We start from the raw sequence: 23,535 nt of genomic DNA, 5'->3' as shown, positions 1-23,535 counted from the left end.
AAGCCAACTATATATAGCTCAATTAAAGAGTAGGTACTTCTTAATGCTTTCGGGAAATGTAAATCAACTGCAATATTTGAAAACAAAAACAACCAAAAATATACGGAAATGTTTGCAATATCTGTGTTTCTCCTGTATGATTTCTTAATCTGTATCATGAGCCCAAAGCTCCATGGAAAAGACATAAAGAGTGATCTAGAAGATGGAGTCTAGTCCTGTGAGCCAGGGACGGCTCACTGATCACTCAGCAGATGCTTCTTCACCAATCTGGAGGAGGGCAGGGCAGCACACAGGCCTGGAATGAGGGAGAGGCACCCTGACTACACAGTGTCAGCCTCTTTGTTCCCCAATCAGGCATCAAGCCACAGCAGGTAGAAACAAGGTTCAGCATGCTAACGCCAGCGTGACCTAAGCTGCCTACACAGACATCAATCCTAATGGAAATGTGAACGCATCACGCTTTGGGAAATAAACAGATCAAAAAGAGGATAAACATCCCTCCAGGAAATCAGAGTATGTGCGTCTTTAAGTATGTAACCACTACTCATAACAGGAAGAACCAGGAAATGATGTCCATCAGTGAGAAAGTTGATAAACACATGAAGGTAAATCCACATAATGGAATAGTATATCCCATTCTAAAGAATGGAGTAGAACAACATGCAAATATTAATATGTATAGATAAATCATTTCATTAAAATAAAAGGTTCACACGTATCAAATTGTTTTTGTACAATTTAAAAGATTGCAATAATCAATAATAATAAAAATGAAATATCTATAGGTGCAATAAAACTATTTTAAAAAGGCAAGAAAAGGCAGCATACTGACTACGAAGTGTGGCTGAGGGGGGACCATGACACATATGGATTATTATCCTTGCCTTGGTGTTTGTTTCCGGTAGTTTCACGAGTACTTATTACATTGTTTAAAGCCACTAAATAACAGCAGGCTATGATGACAGCACCCTTATGGCAGAAAGTGAAGAGGAACTCTAAAGCCTCTTGATGAAAGTGAAAGAGGAGAGTGAAAAAGTTGGCTTAAAGCTGAACATTCAGAAAACGAAGATCATGGCATCCGGTTCCATCACTTCATGGGAAATAGATGGGGAAACAGCAGTAACAGTGTCAGACTTTATTTTTTGGGGCTCCAAAATCACAGCAGATGGTGACTGCAGCCATGAAATTAAAAGATGCTTACTCCTTGGAAGGAAAGTTATGACCAACCTAGAGAACATATTCAAAAGCAGACATTACAACAAAGGTCCATCTAGTCAAGGCTATATAGTTTTTCCAGTGGTCATGTATGGATCGTAGAGTTGGACTGTGAAGAAAGCCGAGCGCTGAAGAATTGATGTTTTTGAACTGTGGTGTTGGAGAAGACTCTTGAGAGTCCCTTGGACTACAAGGAGATCCAACCAGTCCATTCTGAAGGAGATCAGCCCTGGGATTTCTTTGGAAGGAATGATGTTGAAGCTGAAACTCCAGTACTTTGGCCACCTCACACGAAGAGTTGACTCATTGGAAAAGACTCTGATGCTGGGAGGGATTGGGGGCAAGAGCAGAAGGGGACGACAGAGGATGAGATGGCTGGATGGCATCACCGACTTGATGGATGTGAGTCTGAGTGAACTCTGGGAGTTGGTGATGGACAGGGAGGCCTGGCGTGCTGCGATTCATGGGGTTGCAAAGAGTCGGACACGACTGAGCAACTGAACTGAACTGAACTGATGGCACCCAAACACAGGGTGGTGGCACCTTTGGTGGCATCACGGTCCACATTAGTATGAGGATACAGAAAAGCCAGGCAATAAATGAAGCTTAGGACCCGGGTCAGGTCACAGTGGGTCCACTGAGTGCATGGACCCACCCAGTGTTTATTTCCCAAGATCCCTAAGGTATAATTAGCTTGAACATCCCTATCAGTTGACACAACTGACACAGATAGCACTTGACCTGTAGGGCAAGAACTGCCATAGTTGGGAAGAACAAGTGGAAGCCTCTGAAATTGCTCCAAGCTTTAAGCTAAGGAAACAAAGGAAAAAAAAAAAAAAGAGAGAGCAGGGTATGGGTGGAATAATACTGAGATTATGCCATGAAACAAATACTGTGATGAATACAATTCTATGTACCTGAGAGAGGCAGCACAGACATATAGATAGATAGATGTGTCCGAAATACATGCAATCACCATGAAATATAGATAGACTGACCTATTCCCTGCTTTAAAAGCTATATATTTGCAAAGGTCCAGCTTGTGTTTTGACATCTACATCAGCTGTGATTTCACTGGGCCATGCAGTTTATTTGCAGTTGATGACCAGGATTCTACCAGCTTTTTGTTTAAAGATGATTTAAGAACCTCTTTCTTCACATTAATTACTGGTGGCTCAGATGGAGAAGGCAATGGCACCCCACTCCAGTACTCTTGCCTGGAGAATCCCATGGACGGAGGAGTCTGTAGGCTGCAGTCCATGGGGTTGCTAAGAGTCGGACTCGACTGAGCGACTTCACTTTCACTTTTCACTTTCGTGCATTGGAGAAGGAAATGGCAACCCACTCCAGTGTTCTTGCCTGGAGAATCCCAGGGACGGGGGAGCCTGGTGGGCTGCTGTCTATGGGCTCGCACAGAGTTGGACATAACTGAAGCGACTTAGCGGCAGCAGCAGCAGCAGACAGTAAAGACTGCCTGCAAGGCAGAAGACCTGGGTTTGATCCCTAGGTTAGGAAGATCCTTTGGAAAAGTGAATGACTACCCACTCCAGTATCTTTGCCTGGAGAATTCCATGGACAGAGGAGCCTATTGGGTCCATGAGGTTGTACTGAGTCAGACATGCTTGAGGGACTAACACTTTCACTTTCTTCACAATAGAGTATCACATACACTCTTTTAAATACTATTTATGTTTTTGCCAAAAAACATAAAAAATTACAATCCACTTCACCATAATTATCACCCTGACCTCTTTCTCTTTTATAATTAATTTCTTTAGACCTCTACTACTGACTTTCTTCTATTAGTTCAGTTCCATCTTTCACTACTCCCATTCTCCTTCACCTGCAATTTCAATTCTCAAGTCATAGAGGATGGACTATTTTTAGCACAGTGGTACAGAATAAACTTTCATTTTAATAAGTAGAAAATACAGCAAAAACTCTACAGGTTGTGCCAGGATCACTGAAATGGATCTAACTCAGGCCTTTCTGGATCACAGGGCACAGAATGGTACTCCTGTTGCTGCTGCTATAAATACACTTCCCGATAAATGCAGTCCATGCGTTGGGATGTGTGCTACCTGGTCACCCACCCTTGCTTGCTCAATAGTGCTCGCTGAGAGTGAAAGCTCTGGAATAAATCTAGCAGGTTGGAATCCTGGCCCCACGGTTTCATAGCCATTAAAACTTGCAAAGGTTACTTAAGACTCTCTGTGTCTCAGTCTCTTCTGTAAAGCGAGTTAATAATAGTAACCAGGGCTTTCTTGATGGTTCAGTGATAAAGAACATGCCTGCTAATGCAGAAGACACAGGTTCAATCCCTGATTTGCAAAGATCTCACATGCCACAGAGCACCTAAGCCCGTACTCTAGAGCCCGAGAGCTGCAACAACTGAAGCTCACATGCCCTAGAGCCCCCTCTTCACAAGAGAAGCCCCTGCAGTAAGAAGCCCACCCACAAGCCACAACTAGAGAGCAGCCCCTGCTCGCTGCCAACTAGAGGAAAGCCCTGGCAGCAACGAAGACCCAGTACAGCCAAAAATAAATAAATAAAAAACTACTAAAAAACCAGTAACCAAACTCACAGCACTGTATTATGACTCAATAAGAAAACCTATGCAAAGTGGTTTAAGTGTAGCTGAGAGCACACTAAGTGCTCCATAAATATTCGTTTTTATTAACGCTATTTTGGTGCATTACTTACAGGCAGATGCAAACAAAAAAATTACTTATAAAGCAAAATAAAAAGTGCTCATTGTTATGAGAGCAGAAAGTAGGTTTGGGTTTAGGAGCCTGGTGTTTCTTATTTAAGGGAGTGAAGTGAAAATGAAAGTCACACAGCTGTGTCTGATTCTTTGTGACCCCATGGACTGTCCAGTCCATGGAATTCTCCAGGCCAGAATACTGGAGGGGGTAGCCTATCCCTTTTCCAGCGGATCTTCCTGACCCAGGAATAGAACCGGGGTCTCCTGCCTTGCAGGTGGATTCTTTAAGAGGGAGTTCGTTTACATTTTAAATACAGTGCTGCAAATTTCTTTTTAAGAAGATTTAAAAGATGATAGTTTTGTGTTTTTAAATGAATGACCTAAAACATTTCCCCAAATTTACAGTTCTCTTACTTGAATCTCAATTTTTAATATGTAGTGTTCTTTTTGGGAAATAGTCAATGAGCTTATTTATTATTTATTTTAAAGTTAATACACTTTTGGAAATATGAGTAAAAGCAAGTGCTTTTCAGTTTAGCACAGACGTTTATTCTCCATGGTTTATCAAAGCAGAGTTGGAACAGCCACTAATGACACTGTGCCAACAACTTTCATGAGTTTCATGAGTATAAATAAATATATTTGTTGTCAGAAATCCCAAACAACTAAATCCTGTGGTAATGGAACAAAGCTGAAGACTCTTCAGAATAAATTGCAAACAACTATTTGACATATGAAGGGCCATTGAAGGGAAATTTTCCAATATAATGATGCTATTTTTCTGCCTTCCATTTAAGCCAGGAAAGAATAACTCAAGGAATGTCAGAGAAGGTATAGTGTGGAAGAGGAGATCATGTAAGGACATCCGGTACCTAGTTGTGCTTATCCAAGTAGACTGAAGTTCAAATTTACATTTTTTGTTATATAAAAAAAATGTGGACAGTATTCTGATATACCCTTTCCTATTATATTGACGTGTTCTACTTTTCTTCATTTAAATTAGACAGATTTAGATGAGTAAATCTTTGAAAAGAGTAAATAACTGAATCAACCTTCTTTTTGGATGTGAATAGTTTACTACACCAAAGAATCACTTTGGCCATTTTATGACAGACTTAGGAAAAATAAGACATGACTTTAGTAAATGTAAGAGATTTTACTGAATCTCGGGTACTAAGTTAGTGATGGAGAAAGATAAGGGATTCTTTTAGACAAACACACACACATACACTCAGAGAAATATATATTTATATTCATTCCCGACTGATGCGACTTAGCAGCAGCAGCAGCAGCATCTCTCTGCTTGGACACTAGCCTACATCTAAATGTGAAAAAATAATCCCACAAGAGAATTCTCCTAATGATATGAAACAAAACAAACCTTAATGATAGATATTGACTGACAGGTTTCAAATGTTAAATTAGGAGACGAACACTCCCTCATCATTTTTTCATGTTAGTATAAACTATGTATGTTCAAACTCAAAGATTCAGTAGAACAAGCCTTTTGGAGAAGATTTTAGTTAAGAAGATATCTCAAAGCAGAAGACAGTTCTTTCTTTTAGATAGAGAGTGAAGGTCCCTGACCTCTGTTTATTGTCACCCTGCCTATTTAACTTATATGCAGAGTACATCATGAGAAACACTGGGCTGGATAAAGCACAAGCTGGATATGCAGAGTACATCATGAGAAATGCTGGGCTGGATAAAGCACAAGCTGGAATCAATATTGGCAGAAGAAATATCAATAACCTCAGATATGCAGATGCTGCTGCTAAGTCACATCAGTCATGTTCGACTCTGTGGGACTCCATAGACCAGCCCACCAGGCTCCCCCATCCCTGGGATTCTCCAGGCAAGAATACTGGAGTGGGTTGCCATTTCCTTCTCCAGTGCATGAAAGTGAAAAGTGAAAGTGAAGTCGCTCAGTCATGTCCGACTCTTCACGACCCCATGGACTGTAGCCTACCAGGCTCCTCCATCCATGGGATTTCCCAGGCAAGAGTACTGGAGTGGGTTGCCATTGTCTTCTCCGATATGCAGATGACATCACCCTTATGGCAGAAAGCAAAGAAGAACTAAAGAGCCTCTTGATAAAAGTGAAAGAAGAGAGTGAAAAAGTTGGCTTAAAACTCAACATTCAGAAAACTAAGATCATGGCCCATTACTTCATGGCAAATAGATGGGGAAAGAGTGGAAACAGTGACAGACTTTATTTTTGGGGGCTTCAAAATCAAATCACTGCAGATGGTGACTCCAGTCATGAAATTAAAAGAAGCTTGCTCTTTGGAAGAAAAGTTATGACCAACCCAGATAGCATATTAAAAAGCAGAGACGTTATTTTGCCAACAAAAGTCCATCTAGTCAAAGCTATGGTTTTTCCAGTGGTCATGTATGGATGTGAGAGTTGAACTATAACAGCTGAGCACCGAAGAACTGATGCTTTTGAACTGTAGTGCTGGAGAAGACTCTTGAGAGTTCCTTGGACTGCAAGGAGATTCAACTAGTCCATCCTAAAGGAAATCAGTCCTGAAAATTCACTGGAAGGACTGATGCTGAAGCTGAAGCTCCAATACTTTGACCACCTGATGTGAAGAACTGACTCATTTGAAAAGACCCTGATGCTGGGAAAGATTGAAGGTGGGAGGGGAAAGGGACGACAGAGGATGAGATGGTTGGATGGCATCACCAACTCAATGGACACGAGTTTGAGTGAGTGAACTCTGGGAGTTGGTAATGGACAGGATGGCCTGGCATGCTGTGGTCCATGGGTTTGCAAAGAGCTGGACACGGCTGAGTGACTGAACTGAACTGAAAGAGGGACAATGACACAAAAATCTAAAAATGCTGAACTGCACAATGTTTACCCTCTTAGCCTTTGAATTACAACCAAAGTGAAACAAGATTATTAAGGAAGTGAAAAAAATCAGATAAAGCAAAAGTTCCCATGATGAAGATCACTGGCTTCTTTCCAAATACAATCTCAACTCTGGCCCCATATTTTCTTTTCATTTGGACATTCAACCCAGGTAAAAGAACTTAACTTACTATACACCCTGTTCCCAATGAATCAATGTAGCTTACAATATATCAAGACTGTTTCAGGGTCTGTAATAAATGAAATTTATCAGCACGAAATAAGACAGAGTTTTTGTCCTCAATGACCTTACTCAAGTGTTGAAGTGAGATGGTCAATAAACAAGTAACACAAGAAATCAATAAGACAATTTATCAAAGTTATTAAGCTGACTTTACAATTTCTTGTTAATGCTACCACCATTTTCCTAATCACAGGAAAATGTGATGGAGTCACCTTTCTTATTTCTGAACAGATCTAGTAACTTACAGATTAAAAAAGACTTCTTTGGAGAATTTCACTGACATATGAACAGAAATATAAAATGTGCTACAACAGAAATAGGAAGGGCATCATTTAAATCTTTTAGTTCTATATTTTAACATTCATTGTAATCCATACAAAAGTTAAAATATCTTACCTTCAACATTTGGTTCAAAGTAATTGCTATCATTGTATTTTTATTTAGAATAAACACTAACTTTAAATTCATGGCAACACTTTTTACATTGATACTGTATTAACTGAGTATAATTTAAAACTTGTAACTGAGTGTAACAACAGTTTGCAGTCTTTCCAGATACATTATGCCATCAATTACATTAAATAAATTTATGTAAGGAAATACCATTTGTTCTTTTACATAAAGAAAGAGTATAACTCAAAGAAAATTGATAATAGTCACTTTTAAGACCTATCCAAATAAATATGACTTAGACACAAAGTCAAGGCTTCATAAAACCTTTAGTTTTCAAATTCTAATCACCACTTCTTCTAATTCTGCTATTCCCCACCAGTCCCAAACATTAAATCATATAATTTTTTCTGGGCATTGGTTAAATAGATTTGGCTGCTTGGGAGGAAATAAGGAAAGAGAAGACTGGATTCAGGGCTCTGGGTGATGCCTCCATTACATCAATAGCCCCCTTTCCTAAAGAACATAGACAAGTGTGAATAAAGAGTTGCACTGTCTTTAGCCAAACTCTGTCTTGGCTCTACATGTTGTTTTGATGAAATGTGATGTAGAAAATGCTCATTCCGTTTTCAACTAAGAAGTAATACATTGTTGGATGATTAATGGAACTGTCATAACCACTCTCATCAGTTGGTGGCTGTACCTTCTTACCTATAATCAAACTCTCTTTTTGTTCCTAAGTCCACCCCCTTGGATCTAGTTTGTATATGACTCCAGAAGTAAAAAAGTAAAGGAGTGGGGTGGTGATAAAAGGTTGAGCAACAGAATCAATCCCAAAAGAGGGGGGAAGAAAAATACAGAACATAGCAAGGAAATAGCAGTTCAACCCAGACTTCCTGCAGATCCCTAACTCTCTAGTCCAATTCCGTGTGTATTCATACTCTACTTCTTATCTAGGAAATAGTTCCTCTTCTTACCTGTTCTCCATCATTATACTCTAGATTTTATTTTTCCCACTTTTTTTGTTGACAGAGAGGGACACAATTTTTATAATCAAGTATCAGAAACAGAGACATTACTTTGTCAACAAAGGTCCATCTAGTCAAGGCTATGGTTTTTATAGTGATCATGTACGGATGTGAGAGTTGGACTATAATGAAAGCTGAGCACAGAAGAATTGATGCTTTTGAACTGTGGTGTTGGAGAAGACTCTTGAGAGCCCTTGGACTGCATGGAGATCCAACCAGTCCATCCTAAAGGAGATCAGTCCTGAATATTCACTGGAAGGACTGATGCTGAAGCTGAAACTCCAATACTTTGGCCAGCTGATGTGAAGAGCTGACTCATTTGAAAAGACCCTGATGCTGGGAAAGATTGAGGGCAGGAGGAGAAGGGGACGACAGAGGAAGAGATGGTTGGATGGCATCACCTACTCAATGGACATGGGTTTGGGTGGACTCCGGGAGTTGGTGATGTACAGGGAGGCCTGGCGTGACGTGGTTCATGGGGTCACAAAGAATTGGACAGGTCTGAGCAACTGAACTGAACTGAACTGAACAGAGACAATCCCAAATATTGCCTTTTGGAAAGGGGAAAAAAAACAAAAGACTTAATTATATATACCAGGTATTGAAGGTAAAAGGTCTAAATGAACTTGTGATAATATTTTCACCAGAAGTAATTATTATATATGTTTGGCACTACTGAATCAAAAAAAAAATGCTCTCAGTTAATATCCTAGTAGGCATAAGGAATAAGTTCAGATTATTGAATTTTCCATATATATTTTTCCACCTCAGAAAAGTTAGACTGGCAAAAACTCCAAAATTGTTTTTTAAAACTCTGAATAGATAAAAACACTTATGTAACAAAATGAGAAAAGATATACTCTATTAAAGCTTTCAGAAAATGAGTTCAGTTAATAATAAATTGATTTAAGTAATAACGGAAAAGACAAACATTATACTTTAACACTACCAGAAGCATCATAATTTCCTAAACCTCTATATTAATTAAAACTAGACACACTTAAAAGCTTCCTGAATTTCATAATTTTGATAAAGTTTTCAAAGATACATATAACAAGTGAATTTATTCTGTTTGAGGAATGCTGATAAAATTTACATTTCAATATTATAGTCCCAAACTCATATTCCAAAAAGTATTAGTTTTTTTTTTAAGATCTTTACTTGACTAAGCTATTTTCTGGGGGATTACCTGCTGTGATAATTTCCAAACCCTCCTTGAGTCAATTATACTTGTCTTTTATTAGACGGTCAGTTACGCACAATATCAATACAAAACTTAAAGTCTTTATTTTATAACATATGACGGAGTACCTCTAATGCGTTGCTTTAATATACTTCACTTGAACTTATCTTTACCTAATTTTAATGTTTGATATAATTTCATAAGTGAAATAGAAAACTATGAAGGAAAAATAAAAATTGTTGGATTGCTACCATTCTCACTACAATACAGAAACTGAGCTAAACCAAATGTAAAATGATACTGGTTCTTGTTTCCAAATGAAACCCATTAAATATACAAACCAACACAAAACTACTCTAAGGTTATTCCTTCACTTTCATATTAAAATAAATCATCATAATTGTGATTAAATTTTTCCCAGATTCAGAGTCAGACATGTCCCTTGAAAGGGAGATACTCACCTTCACATTTCTGAGTAGTTTCGCTCTGCTTGTGACCAGCAGGACATTTGCATTCAAAAGAGCCCACTGTATTGATACAGTTTCCTCCCTGGCATATCCCAGGAATAGCCTGGCATTCATCAACATCTGTAAGCAGAAAGTATTTTCGATATAGATATCACTAATTTTCAGAATATTTATCTACACATGCGTACTTTTTTTAATGTGTAGCAGAAATCCACTTGTTCTCAAAGCAACAAAGTGAGGGGAGTCAGGATCCCTTCGTATGCATGTATTTTAGTTTAGGTAAATGGTATACATTAAAGACCTCATTTTGTCTCTTGGTTTGACTTTCAGAATTCTGTTTCTAAAATCCATCCATAGTGTTTTGTGGACAACCAATCCCTTGCTTTGATTTGCTACAGAAGACTTCCTTTTATTTTTAATTGGAATGTAATTGCTTTACAATGTTGTTTTGGTATCCGCTTGAGCCTCCCTCCATGCTCGCCTCCCCCACTTCACCCCATCCCTCTGGGCACCAGGCTGAGCTCCCTGTGTTATATACAGCAGCCTCCCACTAGCTGTTTACACATGATCATGCATATGTCAAGGCTACTTTCTCAGTCTGTCCACTCTCCTGGTGATGAATAGTCAGCAGCCTCTAACTTTCCATCACCTCAGGAGAACAAACATATAATCTGAAAAGACTTACATCTATTAAAGTAACTTAAGTCTTAGTTTAAAATCTTTGCCCGAAGAAAATTTCAGGTCTAGGTGGCTTTGCTGTTAAATTCTTTCAAACATTTAAGAAAGAAATATACACAGAATCACACAGAAAAGAGAAGAGAGGACACTGCCCAACCCATTTCACTGAGTTGGCATTACCCTGAAGCCAAAGCTTCATATTAAAATAAATCATCATAATTGTGATTAAATTGTGATTAAATTGGGGATGAGCATACAAAAATTATTAGCCAGTCAACTTTAGCAATATATAAAAAGTTAACATATCATGACTAAGTAAAACGTTTATTCCAGGAATTTAAGGCTTCCACATTCAAACATAAATCAGTTCATCAAACAGATTAAGGAAGAGACAACATATGAATATCTCTTGGATATGAAAAAAGCAACGGCAAAGTTCAACACTCATTCATGATCACTAATAGATTTTTTAAAATCTCAGTAAGCCAGAAATACAAGGGAATGTCCTCCACCTGATAAAGACCCTGTATAAAAAACTACAGCTAACACATTATAGGAGATTGGGAAAATTTTCTTTATTTAGAGTTTCTGAGTCTTTCACTTTATATCTAAATTCACCTTAAGTTCTCTTTGTGTAAAAGGTAATTCAGTATATTGTTATGATGAACATGCTATATAAAAGGGCATACAATATATAAGCTTATGCAGATTTACATTAGCTATCCAAATCGACAGGCCAACGTAACAGATTTATTAATATTGTATCTATATAACAATTGATGTACTCATTGTAAGAAATATTAAAGATGCAGAAAAACAGAAAATTAAAAGAGATAACCATTGATACATTAGTAGTCTGTTCTTTTAGAATTATTCATAGACAAATTCAGAGTGGTGGCCCATTAATTTAATCAGAATAAGATCACACTATATGTGTTGTTTTGCCTCTTATCTTTTTCCATTAAAACATTTTATTGATACATTTCTATGTCAGTGTATATTGACTTATCCTGTTATTTTTTGGTAAACCCACAAGTTTGGTATATCTTACTGTGTAAACTGGGGCTTCCCCAGTGGCTTAGCAGTAAAGAATCCATCTACAATGCAGGAGACTCTGGAGACAAGGGTTTGACCCCTGGGTTGGGAAGATCCCTTAGAAAAGGAAATGACAACCCACTCCAGTATTCATGCCTGGAAAATCCCACAGACAGAGGAACCTGGCAGGCTACAGTCCACAGGGTCACAAAAGAGTTGGACACAACTGGGCACAGCACACAAAATATTGTTATCTTGAGATGAAAATAGGTATCACTGTCTTATTAAAGGATATCTGATCCAAACAAAAAGCAACTAAAATGAATTATATGACAAGAAGTTTACATACTGAAGAATTTAATTTACAACATTTCAAACTGCATTATTTTAAAAATGTACTACATTTCTACCCTCATTACAGTGGTAAAAAACATCCGTAGAAACCGCTTTTTTCCTGGTAGATAAATCAAAGAAAGAATATTTTGGTATAAAATGAAAAATGAGGCCAAATCCCTGTAAATCCCTTAGTACTGTTCATAAAAACTTTGACTACATATTTAGTAGATTCAGTAATTTTTCAAAGGAAAAAGCATTCTGACTTTACAGGGTTTATTTTGTAATTGCCTGAAAAGTACTTTTCCTAGAAAAAATAAATAGAACTCTTATTTTTTGAAATATCCTACGCAGCGATACAGAATTAATTTCTTTTAGGGAGATCATTAATCACTAAAATAAAAAAGAAAGTTTTAAAGAAATCTTATTGAAATAATCAACAGGAACCTAGAGGCACACACAAGTGTTCCCTATAAAAACAAAAGAAGCCAGCCTCAGACCTTCAAATTATGCAAGAGTTTCTGCATCTTCCAAGCTAGCATAAGGAACCACTAATGTCTGATGGGTTTTCCACTGGACAAATTATACAGATGTGTTTCTGTTCTTCCCTTCAATTCAGGCAGAGGCTTATTATTTCTTTAAATGTTGGATAACTTCAAATCACATATAAGAATTTTACCGAATAAAATTAAATCTTTTGAAACTTAAACCTTAGACAATCACTTCAGTCTATGTCTACTAAGGTTATAAATAATGTGACAAAGCAATAGTAATTCTAGTTTATGAACTCGGTTATTCTCCAACTTCTCCAAATAAACTTGCCTTAAGAGATAATAAACTGATTTTATTATATAAATTAGTATTAGATGGTATATTATTTTTAGCTGACATTAAAATGTGAAAAATATGTGCCAGCACTACAGGCATATAAAAATGGTTCATTTAATTTATATCTGCGGGAACTAAGGACCAACTCCTATTACTGTACTAATAGTGCATGATTTTTTAACTTGGTCTGTCCCCAAATAAGATTCACTTTTAAAATGTAAGTTATTTCTACACTCCATAGATATTCATACACAGTACTTATATTTCTACAAAAACAAATGTCAGTCTTTAAGTATAGCAATTGAAAAATAGTCCTGTCTCTATCTGGGGCCTAAGACATATAGTCTGTCTTGGCAACGGTTCAGTGTGGTTTGATTCGGCCAGAATATCTATTCATGCATTCACAAAATTCCAATGCTGAATAAATGATCATCCCAATAAGTAAATATTGATAACTTACTACCTGTAGGACTTCAAACTTGAAATAAAATAAAACAGAGCATGGTTCTGTCTCAATCCTCTTTGTCTCAACAGATGTCATCATTGTTTATCCCAATGTCAAAATCAGAAACGTTAAGAGAGAAACTGGGCATCCTCTCACTTCTTCCCATCAGTACCAAGTGCTTGCTTCCCAAATATATCTCAAATCTTGGCTCTCTGCCTCTACTCTGGTCTCAAGCTTCATCATATATCACCTGTACTGTCACAGGAAACTTCTGAGTTTTTTTTTTCTTCCACTCTGGTCCCCCCCTAGAGTTGATTCTTTGCAGAGCACCTAAAATACTTCTATTTACAAAAATATGTATCAAGGCCAGAAGTCTGTAGACCCTGCCACACTGTTTTCTGGTCTATGAGTTGCTCGAGAGAAGTTTGAGACCCCTTAGGGTATTCCCTTTAAAGAAGATACTTGCTTATTCTGTCTTATTATGCCCACAAGATTCTCCTTTATCTTCTCTTTCTTAGTCAACTGCTATACCTTCCAAACTGCAAACTGAAACTTCTATTTTAGAAAATTTGTCTGTTGTTTTCTGTTCATTGCTTCAGCTTTCTTTACCACCTTTCTGCTTCTTTCCAACCAGTCTTTATTGTCCTCTGACATTTCACTTTGTGATTTCCTCAAGCTTATCAACCTTTGTCATGATTTTGTTCAGTTTTATGTTAAGTCTGTATGTGTATGTGTAATATTTGCCTTTCATTAGGTAAAGTTTTTATTCCTTCAGTTTCTTTCTTGAGTATGTTCAGTATGCACTATGCATCTCTGATTGTCTTTACTGAACTCTTAGAGTGCTTCTTCGAGCACCTGTTAAGAGTAGAAACACATTATTTTTCATTTCCATGAGATAAAAGAGTACATGAAATTTGTGTTAATTTAGATAATTCTATCTTTTCCTCATGCTTTTTCTCTCTTTTTTTTCAGTTTTTCTTTAGTACTCATCTTTAAATGGAGTCATTTTCTGCTGAAGAAAGACTAGAGAGTGCTAAGAAGAATCAGGTTGATTTGAAAACTTCTACAAGGAATATTGCCTGCAGCAGCTTCTTATCAAACTCTCTGCACTTTCTTTAAAATTTTAAGTTTACACTATCTGAAAATCTCAAAGACCCAAAGTCAAGTATTAATTTTAAATAAAATTTCCTTCTAATTAGAGTGAACTTGTAAGTCAGTGAAGATTTAAAAAGAACTTAACTGTAAAAAAATAATAATAATACAACATATGCAAGTGACAGTTCATGACATATTTATTTGAAGTTTATAAATATTTTTGAAAAACAGTTTAATGCCACTTTTTTATGCCTTTAATTCACTCATTTTATGCTAGCTTAAATTTTAAGGCCTATGTGAGGCAACTTTAGTTCCTTTGTGTTTAATAAAATGAAGAATATACAAGCCTAAATGTAGATTAGACTTAGGCTTATGGACTACAACTGAAACGCTCTCAACAGGGAAGGAGTCAAGAATCATTATGACTGACCTCATAACACCCTAGGAAGGGGTTTCTTCTGACACCGCTTATTTAAGTCCAGAAAGTCATGACAGCAACAGTGAAAAGTAAAAAACAAAACAAAAAAATTACTAGTTTCCTCACAGCTTAATGTTTTTTTAAGTATCATTTTAATTTCATATTGGATCTCATTTTTCACAGTTACTTTTTGATTATAAGATCCCTTTCATTCCCTCCTAGGCTGCAGTTAAAGTAATTCACTAATTGCACCAGTTACAGGATAGTATTATATTTAGAACTTCAGCAAGGTCCTCTCTTGGCTAATATAAACCGTATTTTAAAACCAACATTAAGCTATTTACTGCTATCATCTACACAGCTAAATGTTTTCAACTCTACAAAAATTTTCAACTACCCCTTTAAAAAGATCACTATTATAAAAAAGTATGACATGTATCATGTTTTATTGTCTTATTGTTTCCCATTCTATTACCTTCCAAATTAATTTGGCAGAGTATTTGGGAAACAGTCTAGGAATTTAAAGGGGAAAATGAAATCACAGTAAGATGTAGTCTTAAAATAGCCTGAACTGAAGATTAGTGTTTAATTGAGAGCCTTCTGACGATGCCATGATTTTGAAATAAAGCAGAACTTGTTTTTCCAGACATTTTAACCATGTGGCAGATTTCATTTTGCTCCTGTAGCTGTATTAATCCATTATATTTTTAGTCAAATGGAGCCCAAAACTTATCTTTGCTGCATAAACAAAATCAAACAAATAAGCTTTCAGACATTACTCAATCCTGAAGGACATTCAGGAAGTTTCAGATCAGATGACACATTTTCCATAATTGTGTTCAGAAAAACTAGGCCTCTTTGACAAAATATCACCGTAAAAAAGTCTAACTACAAATACAAAAGATGAGGAGAGTCTGTAATTTGTGATTTTTTTTTTTTTGGGTAGAAATTAAGGGCTTTTTTCAACCAGGACTATTTCTATGAAACAGTGGTTTTCAAGAATATTTTAATATCAATTCCATTTATTAATTCAAAAGATATTTACTGAGTATCTACTGCGTGTTAGATACTATTCTAAATGCCTCAGAAACATTAATGAATATAACAGATTTTTGCCGAAACAGAGCTTACATTCTAGTTGGGAGACAGTAAAAGCAAGAGGGGCTTAACCTGATGGCTCAGAAGGTAAAGAATCCGCCTGCCAATGTAGGACACAGGTTTGATCCCTGGGTCAGGAAGATGCCCTGGAGAAGGGACCACTCCAGTATTCTTGCCTGGAGAATTCCCTGGACAGAGGAGCCTTGTGGGCTACAGGACATGGGGTCGCAAAGAGTCGGACACGGCTGAGCAACTAACACCTTCACTTTCACTTTCAAAAGCAATAAAGACAATAGACAGGCAAGTGCATTAGAAGGTGAAAAGTGCCAGAGAATAAACAAAAGTTTTTACTCTAGCAAATCCAGTCAGTGTTAATCTAGTAGATCTATACAGTATTTTATCTTTAATAGTAATGTTAAATTATATAAATTATACAGTAATCTATATCTAATCTAGGAATTCTATGTAGTACAGTAAATAAATACTATATGCTATATATTAATCACTTCATGGGAAATAGATGGGGAAACAGTGGAAACAGTATCAGACTTTATTTTTCTGGGCTCCAAAATCACTACAGATGGTGACTGCAGCCATGAAATTAAAAGACGCTTACTCCTTGGAAGGAAAGTTATGACCAACCTCGATAGCATATTGAAAAGCAGAGACATTACTTTGCCAACAAAGGTCTGTCTAGTCAAGGCTATGGTTTTTCCAGTGGTCATGTATGGATGTGAGAGTTGGACTGTGAAGAAAGCTGAGCACTGAAGAACTGATGCTTTTGAACTGTGGTGTCGGAGAAGACTCCAGAGAGTCTCTTGGACTGCAAGGAGATCTAACCGGTCCATTCTGAAGGAGATCAGCCCTGGGATTTCTTTGGAAGGAATGATGCTAAAGCTGAAACTCCAGTACTTTGGCCACCTCATGCGAAGAGTTGACTCATTGGAAAAGACTCTGAGGCTGGGAGGAATTGGGGGCAGGAGAGAAAAGGGACGACAGAGGATGAGATGGCTGGATGGCATCACTGACTCGATGGATGTGAGTCTGAGTGAACTCCGGGAGTTGGTGATGGACAGGGAGGCCTGGAGTGCTGCGATTCATGGGGTTGCAAAGAGTCGGATACGACTGACAGACTGAACTGAACTGAACTGATATATTAATAGCATAGTATATATTCTGGAGAAAAAATGTTGCTTTATCAGGAACTCTATATAATCATACCATTAGTCATATCAATGATTTAGAATTTTATTATCCACAGTAAACAACAGATTAAAAATTATATTTAACTTGATTTTCATATTTGTTGTGGTTGGTACTAATCCAAGAGACAAAACATTCACAAAACCATTCTAAGGCCACAGCTGGCAAGGCTTTTACATGCAATTAAATATAAAGCTGATAATTTGTTGGGTTATATGGTCACCCTTGGAGCTTCCTAGGTGGCAGAATGGTAAAGAATCCGCCTGTCAATACAGGAGACCCAAGAGATGCAGGTTTAATTCCTGGATTGGGAAGATTCCCTGGAGGAGGAAATGGCAAAACCACTGCGAGATCTCATGGACAGAGAAGCTTGGCGGGCTACAGTCCATGGGGTTGCAAGAAAGTCAGAGAGGACTTAAAGAGTAAACAACAACAACAGGGTCATCCCTTGGGTATCCCTATAGTTCTGATTCGAAAAGAATTCAGATGCAGACCATTTTTAAAACTACGTTTTATAAAACTACAAAACTAAGAAAAATCTTTGGAGGCCACTGTCAGAAATATACTTACCAAATTATGCAGAGCACTCAGATTTTATAATTTGATGGATTGAGGTTATGTACAGGTCCTGAATCTACCAATTCTCATCTGGGGTTTGGACAGACAGTGGCCTGGCTTTCCGCAATATACCATTTACATGGGCTGGATAAACAACCTCTGACACTGGTTCAGTTCAGTCGCTCAGTCATGTCCAACTCTTTGTGATCCCATGAACCACAGCATGCCAGGCTTCCCTGTCCATCACCAACTCCCAGAGTCCACCCAAACCCATGTCCATTGAGTCGGTGATGCCATCCAACCATCTCGTCCTCTGTCATCACCTTCTCCTCCTGCCCTCAATCTTTCCCAGCATCTGGATATTTTCAAATGAGTCAGCTCTTAGCATCAGGTGGCCAATGTATTGGAGTTTCAGCTTCAACATCAGTCTTACCAATGAACACTCTCTCCTTCAGGATGGACTGGTTGGATCTCCTTTTAGTCCAAGGGACTCTCAAGAGTCTTCTCCAACACCACAGTTAAAAAGCATCAATTCTTCAGCGCTCGGCTTTCTTCACAGTCCAACTCTCACATCCATACATGACCACTGGAAAAACCATAGCCTCGACTAGACAGATCTTTGCTGGCAAAGTAATGTTTCTGCTTTTTAATATGCTATCTAGGTTGGTCATAACTTTCCTTCCAAGGAATAAGTGTCTATTAATTTCATGGCTGCAATCACCATCTTCAGTGATTTTGGAGCCCAGAAAAATATAGTCAGCCACTGTTTCCACTGTTTCCCCATCTATTTGCCACGAAGTGATGGGACTGGATGCCATGATCTTAGTTTTCTGAATATTGAGCTTTAAGCCAACTTTTTCACTCTCCTCTTTCATAAAGAGGCTCTTTAGTTCTTCTTCACTTTCTGCCATAAGGGTGGTGTCATCTGCATATTGAGGTTATTGATATTTCTCCTGGCAATCTTGATCCCAGCTTGTGCTTCCTCCAGGCCAGCGTTTCTGATGATGTACTCTGCATAGAAGTTAAATAAGCAGGGTGACAATATACAGCCTTGATGTACTCCTTTTCCTATTTGGAACCAGTCTGTTGTTCCATGTCCAGTTCTAACTGTTGCTTCCTGACCTGCATACAGATTTCTCAAGAGGCAGATCAGGTGGTCTGGTATTACCATCTCTTTTAGAATTTTTCACAGTTTATTGTGATCCACACATCAAAAGCTATGGCATAGTCAATAAAGTAGAAATAGATGTTTTTCTGGAACTCTTGCTTTTTCGATGATCCAGAGGATGTTGGCAATTTGATCTCTGGGTCCTCTGCCTTTTCTAAAAGCAGCTTGAACATCTGCAAGTTCATGCTTCACGTACTGCTGAAGCCTGGCTTGGAGAATTTTGAGCATTACTTAACTAGCATTGTGAGATGAGTGCAATTGTGTGGTAGTTTGAGCATTCTTTGGCATTGCCTTTCTTTGGGATTGGGATGAAAACTGACCTTTTCCAGTCCTGTGGCCACTGCTGAGTTTTCCAAATTTGCTGGCATATTGAGTGCAGCACTTTCACAGCATCATCTTTCAGGATTTGAAATAGCTCAACTGGAATTCCATCACCTCCACTAGCTTTGTTCATAATGATGCTTCCTAAGGCCCACTTGACTTCACATTCCAGGATGTCTGGCTCTAGGTGAGTAATCACACCATTGTGGTTATCTGGGTCATGAAGATCTTTTTTGTATAGTACTTCTGTGTATTCTTGCCACTTCTTCTTAATATCTTGTGCTCCTGTTAGCTCCATACCATTTCTGTCCTTTATTGTACCTATCTTTGCAGGAAATGTTCCCTTGGTATCTCTGATTTTCTTGAAGAGATCTCTAGTCTTTCCCATTCTATTGTTTTCTTCTATTTCTTTGCATTGATCACTGAGGAAGGTTTTCTTATGTCTCCTTGCTATTCTTTGGAACTCTGCATTCAAATGGGTATGCCTTTCCTTTTCTCCTTTGCTTTTTGCTTCCTTTCTTTTCACAGCTATTTGTAAGGCCTCCTCAGACAGCCATTTTGCTTTTTGCATTTCTTTTTCTTAGGGATGGTATTGATTCCTGTCTCCTGTACAATGTCACGAGCCTCCATCCATAGTTCATCAGGCACTCTGTCTGTCAGATCTAGTCCCTTAAATCTATTTCTCACTTTGGTTTAGGTCATACCTGAATGGTCTAGTGGTTTTCTCCACTTTATTCAATTTCAGTCTGAATTTGGCAATAAGGAGTTCATGATCTGAGCCACAGTCAGGCCCCGGTCTTGTTTTTGCTGACTGTATAAAGCATATCCATCTTTGGCTGCTGACACTGGTTACTAACATCAATTTGAAAGATTTCACATCTGACTTTGTATATGATTTAATTGTAACAAAGTTTAACTAACTCCCATGTGTAATAATAAATAACATCATTTCTCTGAATAATACAAAAGTACTTTCCACTTTCCTTTCACCCTACTACTGCTTGAAAGCTCATCACAGCACCCTGTTCTAAGCTTTAAAAATGCACTTAATCCATATATCAGAGAAGTTGTTAAGAAGACTAAGAATCACGTTGGCTGAAAATTAATTAATTATTCAGTAAGTATATGACAATTTCTACTATTTGGGTTAAAGTTGATAGTTGTAGCATCCTCAGGGCCTGGATCTAGCCCTGATACATATATGTAAGGATGTGGTTGGGAAGATTGCCTGGAGACAAGATTGTAACCGACTGATTAATAAACTCAGAAGTAACTGCAGTCACGGTTGGGGTTACTGCTTTGTCTCTGAAGACACTGTTGATAATCTCAGATGGCTCACTTTTTCCCTGTCACCTGAGTTCAGGTTCTCATATCTTTAATGAGATGGGAAAGACAGAAAAAATGTGTCCCCCAGATATTTACATATGCATAGTTTGAGGGGCTGTAGTAGGGAATGTGTAACGCCATCTGGATAAAGACATGGTATTGCTCCTCTTCTGATTGTCTTAAATATTTTTTAAATTTCCCCCAATTTTTCATATCCCTCTTCTCCCTCTCTGTCAGTTAACAATAATTTGCTAAGTGGCCAGAAGATAAGCCATCTGTAGCCAAGCCCCTCATCATCAGAGATGATAAGGCCCCTCTGGGAAACAGCTTTGGGTTAAAGGCTCCCATCCACCGTGGCAGATCCCCATAGTGCAGTGAAAGGAGCCCAGACAACTGGGTGGATGACTCGGTGCACACGGGCTGAAGGCTCACTCACCTTGGCAAGCTCCAGTGCGTATGTTGGGGATGAAGCCCCGTCGGCAGGGCTGAGGCTGGGCTGGGCACATCTCGCAGGGGTGACCCCAGGCCCGCCCAGTGGTGGCGCAGCACAGAGTCTTTGTACACACGATGCCTGTGAGCTGCCCCTGGCACATCTGGTTGTTGACCTGAGTGAAACACGGACCTGTCCTGTAATCTGGAATGTGAAAGAAGGCAGAGAGACAGGTTTTATAGCCATGCACCAATCTCAAAACCAGCACCTCCAAATTCATAAAACAAGAGACTTTCTTCCCATCAAAATGCTGAATGACAAAAGGCCAGAGAATTCCATCATGAAAACTCAGCATTTGCCGATAATGAGAAGTGCCTTACAAAACTTCAATGTATTCTACCCTAGACATTGTAAATAGGTGGCTCAAGGGCTGTGTCTGGGACACAGATGTGTTTTCTTGGCCCGTCTAATGTTTTAAAATGAGTAGCCAACATTGTAAATTGGGAAATTTCACATGAAATTTGTACTTCTGGCTTTTCTTAAAAAGCTGGATGTCCTGGCCATGCTAGGTCTGTCACGTTGCATGGCGGTGGTGAAGAGTCCCTTCTATGACACCACAGCCCAGCCACCCAGCCCTCTCCACTCATTGGGCTTCCCCACCTGTGCCCTGAGGGCACCTGCTTTAATGACTCCTCTGTACCTGTCAATATTCTGAAGTCCCGAGAAAAGTTCAGAAAATCAAAACAGAACCAATGACGACACACCCTGCCATACCGCATATATATGTATATTTAGGCGGTCTAGATTGATTATAATCATTTAGTACTAACAGTTTGGTTTTCGTTTCCTTGTCAGCCTGTTTAGTTCTCTGTGTAGCTCACCTAGAAAGATGGTACTAATGAGGCCCATGATCATGGGTTCTTTCCAAGTTAATATTATATGATCTCTGATTTCTAGAAGATGCTTGTACCATTGTCCAGCTCTGTTACATGATAATAAAAACTTCAGCAAATGTATGTCACATATGATCTATAGGCAGGCTCTTCTATGCATATTAAGAATAGTCTATGATGGCCCTTGCATCTCAAAGTGGTTCATGGGCCCAGCAACACATGCATCACTCGAGAACTGGTTAGAGATAAACTCAGCTGTCATCCCAGACTCACTGAACTAGAATATGCATTTTCCAAGATATTTAGGAGATCCACTGTTGATATTGTTTTAATCGCTCAGCTGTGTCTGACTCTTTGCTACCCCATGGACTGATAGCCCATCAGGCTCCTTTGTCCGTGGGGATTCTCCAGGCAAGAATACCGGAGTGGGTTGCCATTTCCTCCTTCAGGGAATCTTCATGGCCCAGGGATTGAACCCATGTCTCCCGCATTGGCAGGTAAATTCTTTACCACTGAGTCACCTAGGAGATTCACAGTCACCTTAAAGTTTAAGAAGGACTGATCTAGACTATAAGCAACTTGAAAGCTGGGCATTTCTATCTTTCCATGCTATAATGACCTTATAAGATGATTAGTACATATATGCATACACATACATAAATATGTATTATTTTAAGCAGAGCTGAACCATTCAGTTCAGTTCAGTTCAGTCGCTCAGTCATGTCTGACTCTTTGCGACCCCATAAATTGCAGCATGCCATCACCAACTCCCGGAGTTCACTCAAACTCACGTCCATCGAGTCAGTGATGCCATCCAGCCATCTCATCCTCTGTCGTCCCCTTCTCCTCCGGCCCCCAATCCCTCCCAGCATCAGAGTCTTTTCCAATGAGTCAACTCTTCGCATGAGGTGGCCAAAGTATTGGAGTTTCAGCTTTAGCATCAGTCCTTCCAATGAACACCCAGGACTGATCTCCTTTAGGATGGACTGGTTGGACCTCCTTGTAGTCCAAGGGACTCTCAAGAGTCTTCTCCAACACCACAGTTCATTAATAAGCTTTTAATTTATTGCTTGTACTTTGAAAGACACAAGAAATCACAGAAGCATCAGTCTCCTAAAGACTGACCAGTTAAATGACTAACATTTACAGAATTACAACAAAATACGCAAAAAAGTTTTCCCCTCCTTTAAACAAAGGTTGTACGCATACAGTTTAGTAACTCTTGGGAATGTAAGGTGATATTCAGGATTTCCTGATAAGCCTTTATGCAAATAACCTAATTCTATGTGAAGGGGAAAGCCAGACAAGTTTATTTCAGATTTTTGTAAAAACAAAACAACGTTACATTCAGTGGAAAAATAGTCAATAATTTTGGTAACATTTTTATGAAAAACTGCTCCTGGGGGGAAAAAAAATCAAACTTGGGCCTAATTTAACATTCGAAATGCTAAACTAGAACAACTTAGATGTCATCTGAATCCTGTAACATGACAAAAATACAACTTAAAGTCGCAAAAAAATTCTGTTTTTTAATGAAGAATAAGGCTTTGTCAGAGAAAAAGAAAAACATTTTAAAAGTTCAATACAAAGGAAACAAACTCCAAAATAGGTAACCTTT

At 38.4% G+C, this 23,535-nt stretch overlaps 1 protein-coding gene across 1 annotated transcript in view; it reads right to left on the bottom strand.

The window, feature by feature from the left end:
* Nucleotides 1-23,535, bottom strand: part of FBN2 (fibrillin 2) — a 222,800-nt gene that overhangs the window by 142,237 nt on the left and 57,028 nt on the right. Inside the window, exons 6-7 of the mRNA XM_086410495.1 lie at nt 21,031-21,228; nt 10,083-10,208 (exon numbers count right to left, since the gene is read on the bottom strand). Coding sequence (XP_086266621.1) covers nt 10,083-10,208; nt 21,031-21,228 — 324 coding nt within the window. The remainder of the gene's footprint in view (nt 1-10,082; nt 10,209-21,030; nt 21,229-23,535) is intronic.

This window comes from Bos grunniens, chromosome 7, assembly GCF_055505025.1.
Source record: "Bos grunniens cultivar Pamir isolate PY7600 chromosome 7, Bosgru_T2T1.0, whole genome shotgun sequence".
NCBI classification, from domain to species: Eukaryota; Metazoa; Chordata; class Mammalia; order Artiodactyla; family Bovidae; genus Bos; species Bos grunniens.
This window is presented reverse-complemented; position numbering and strand designations above follow the sequence as displayed.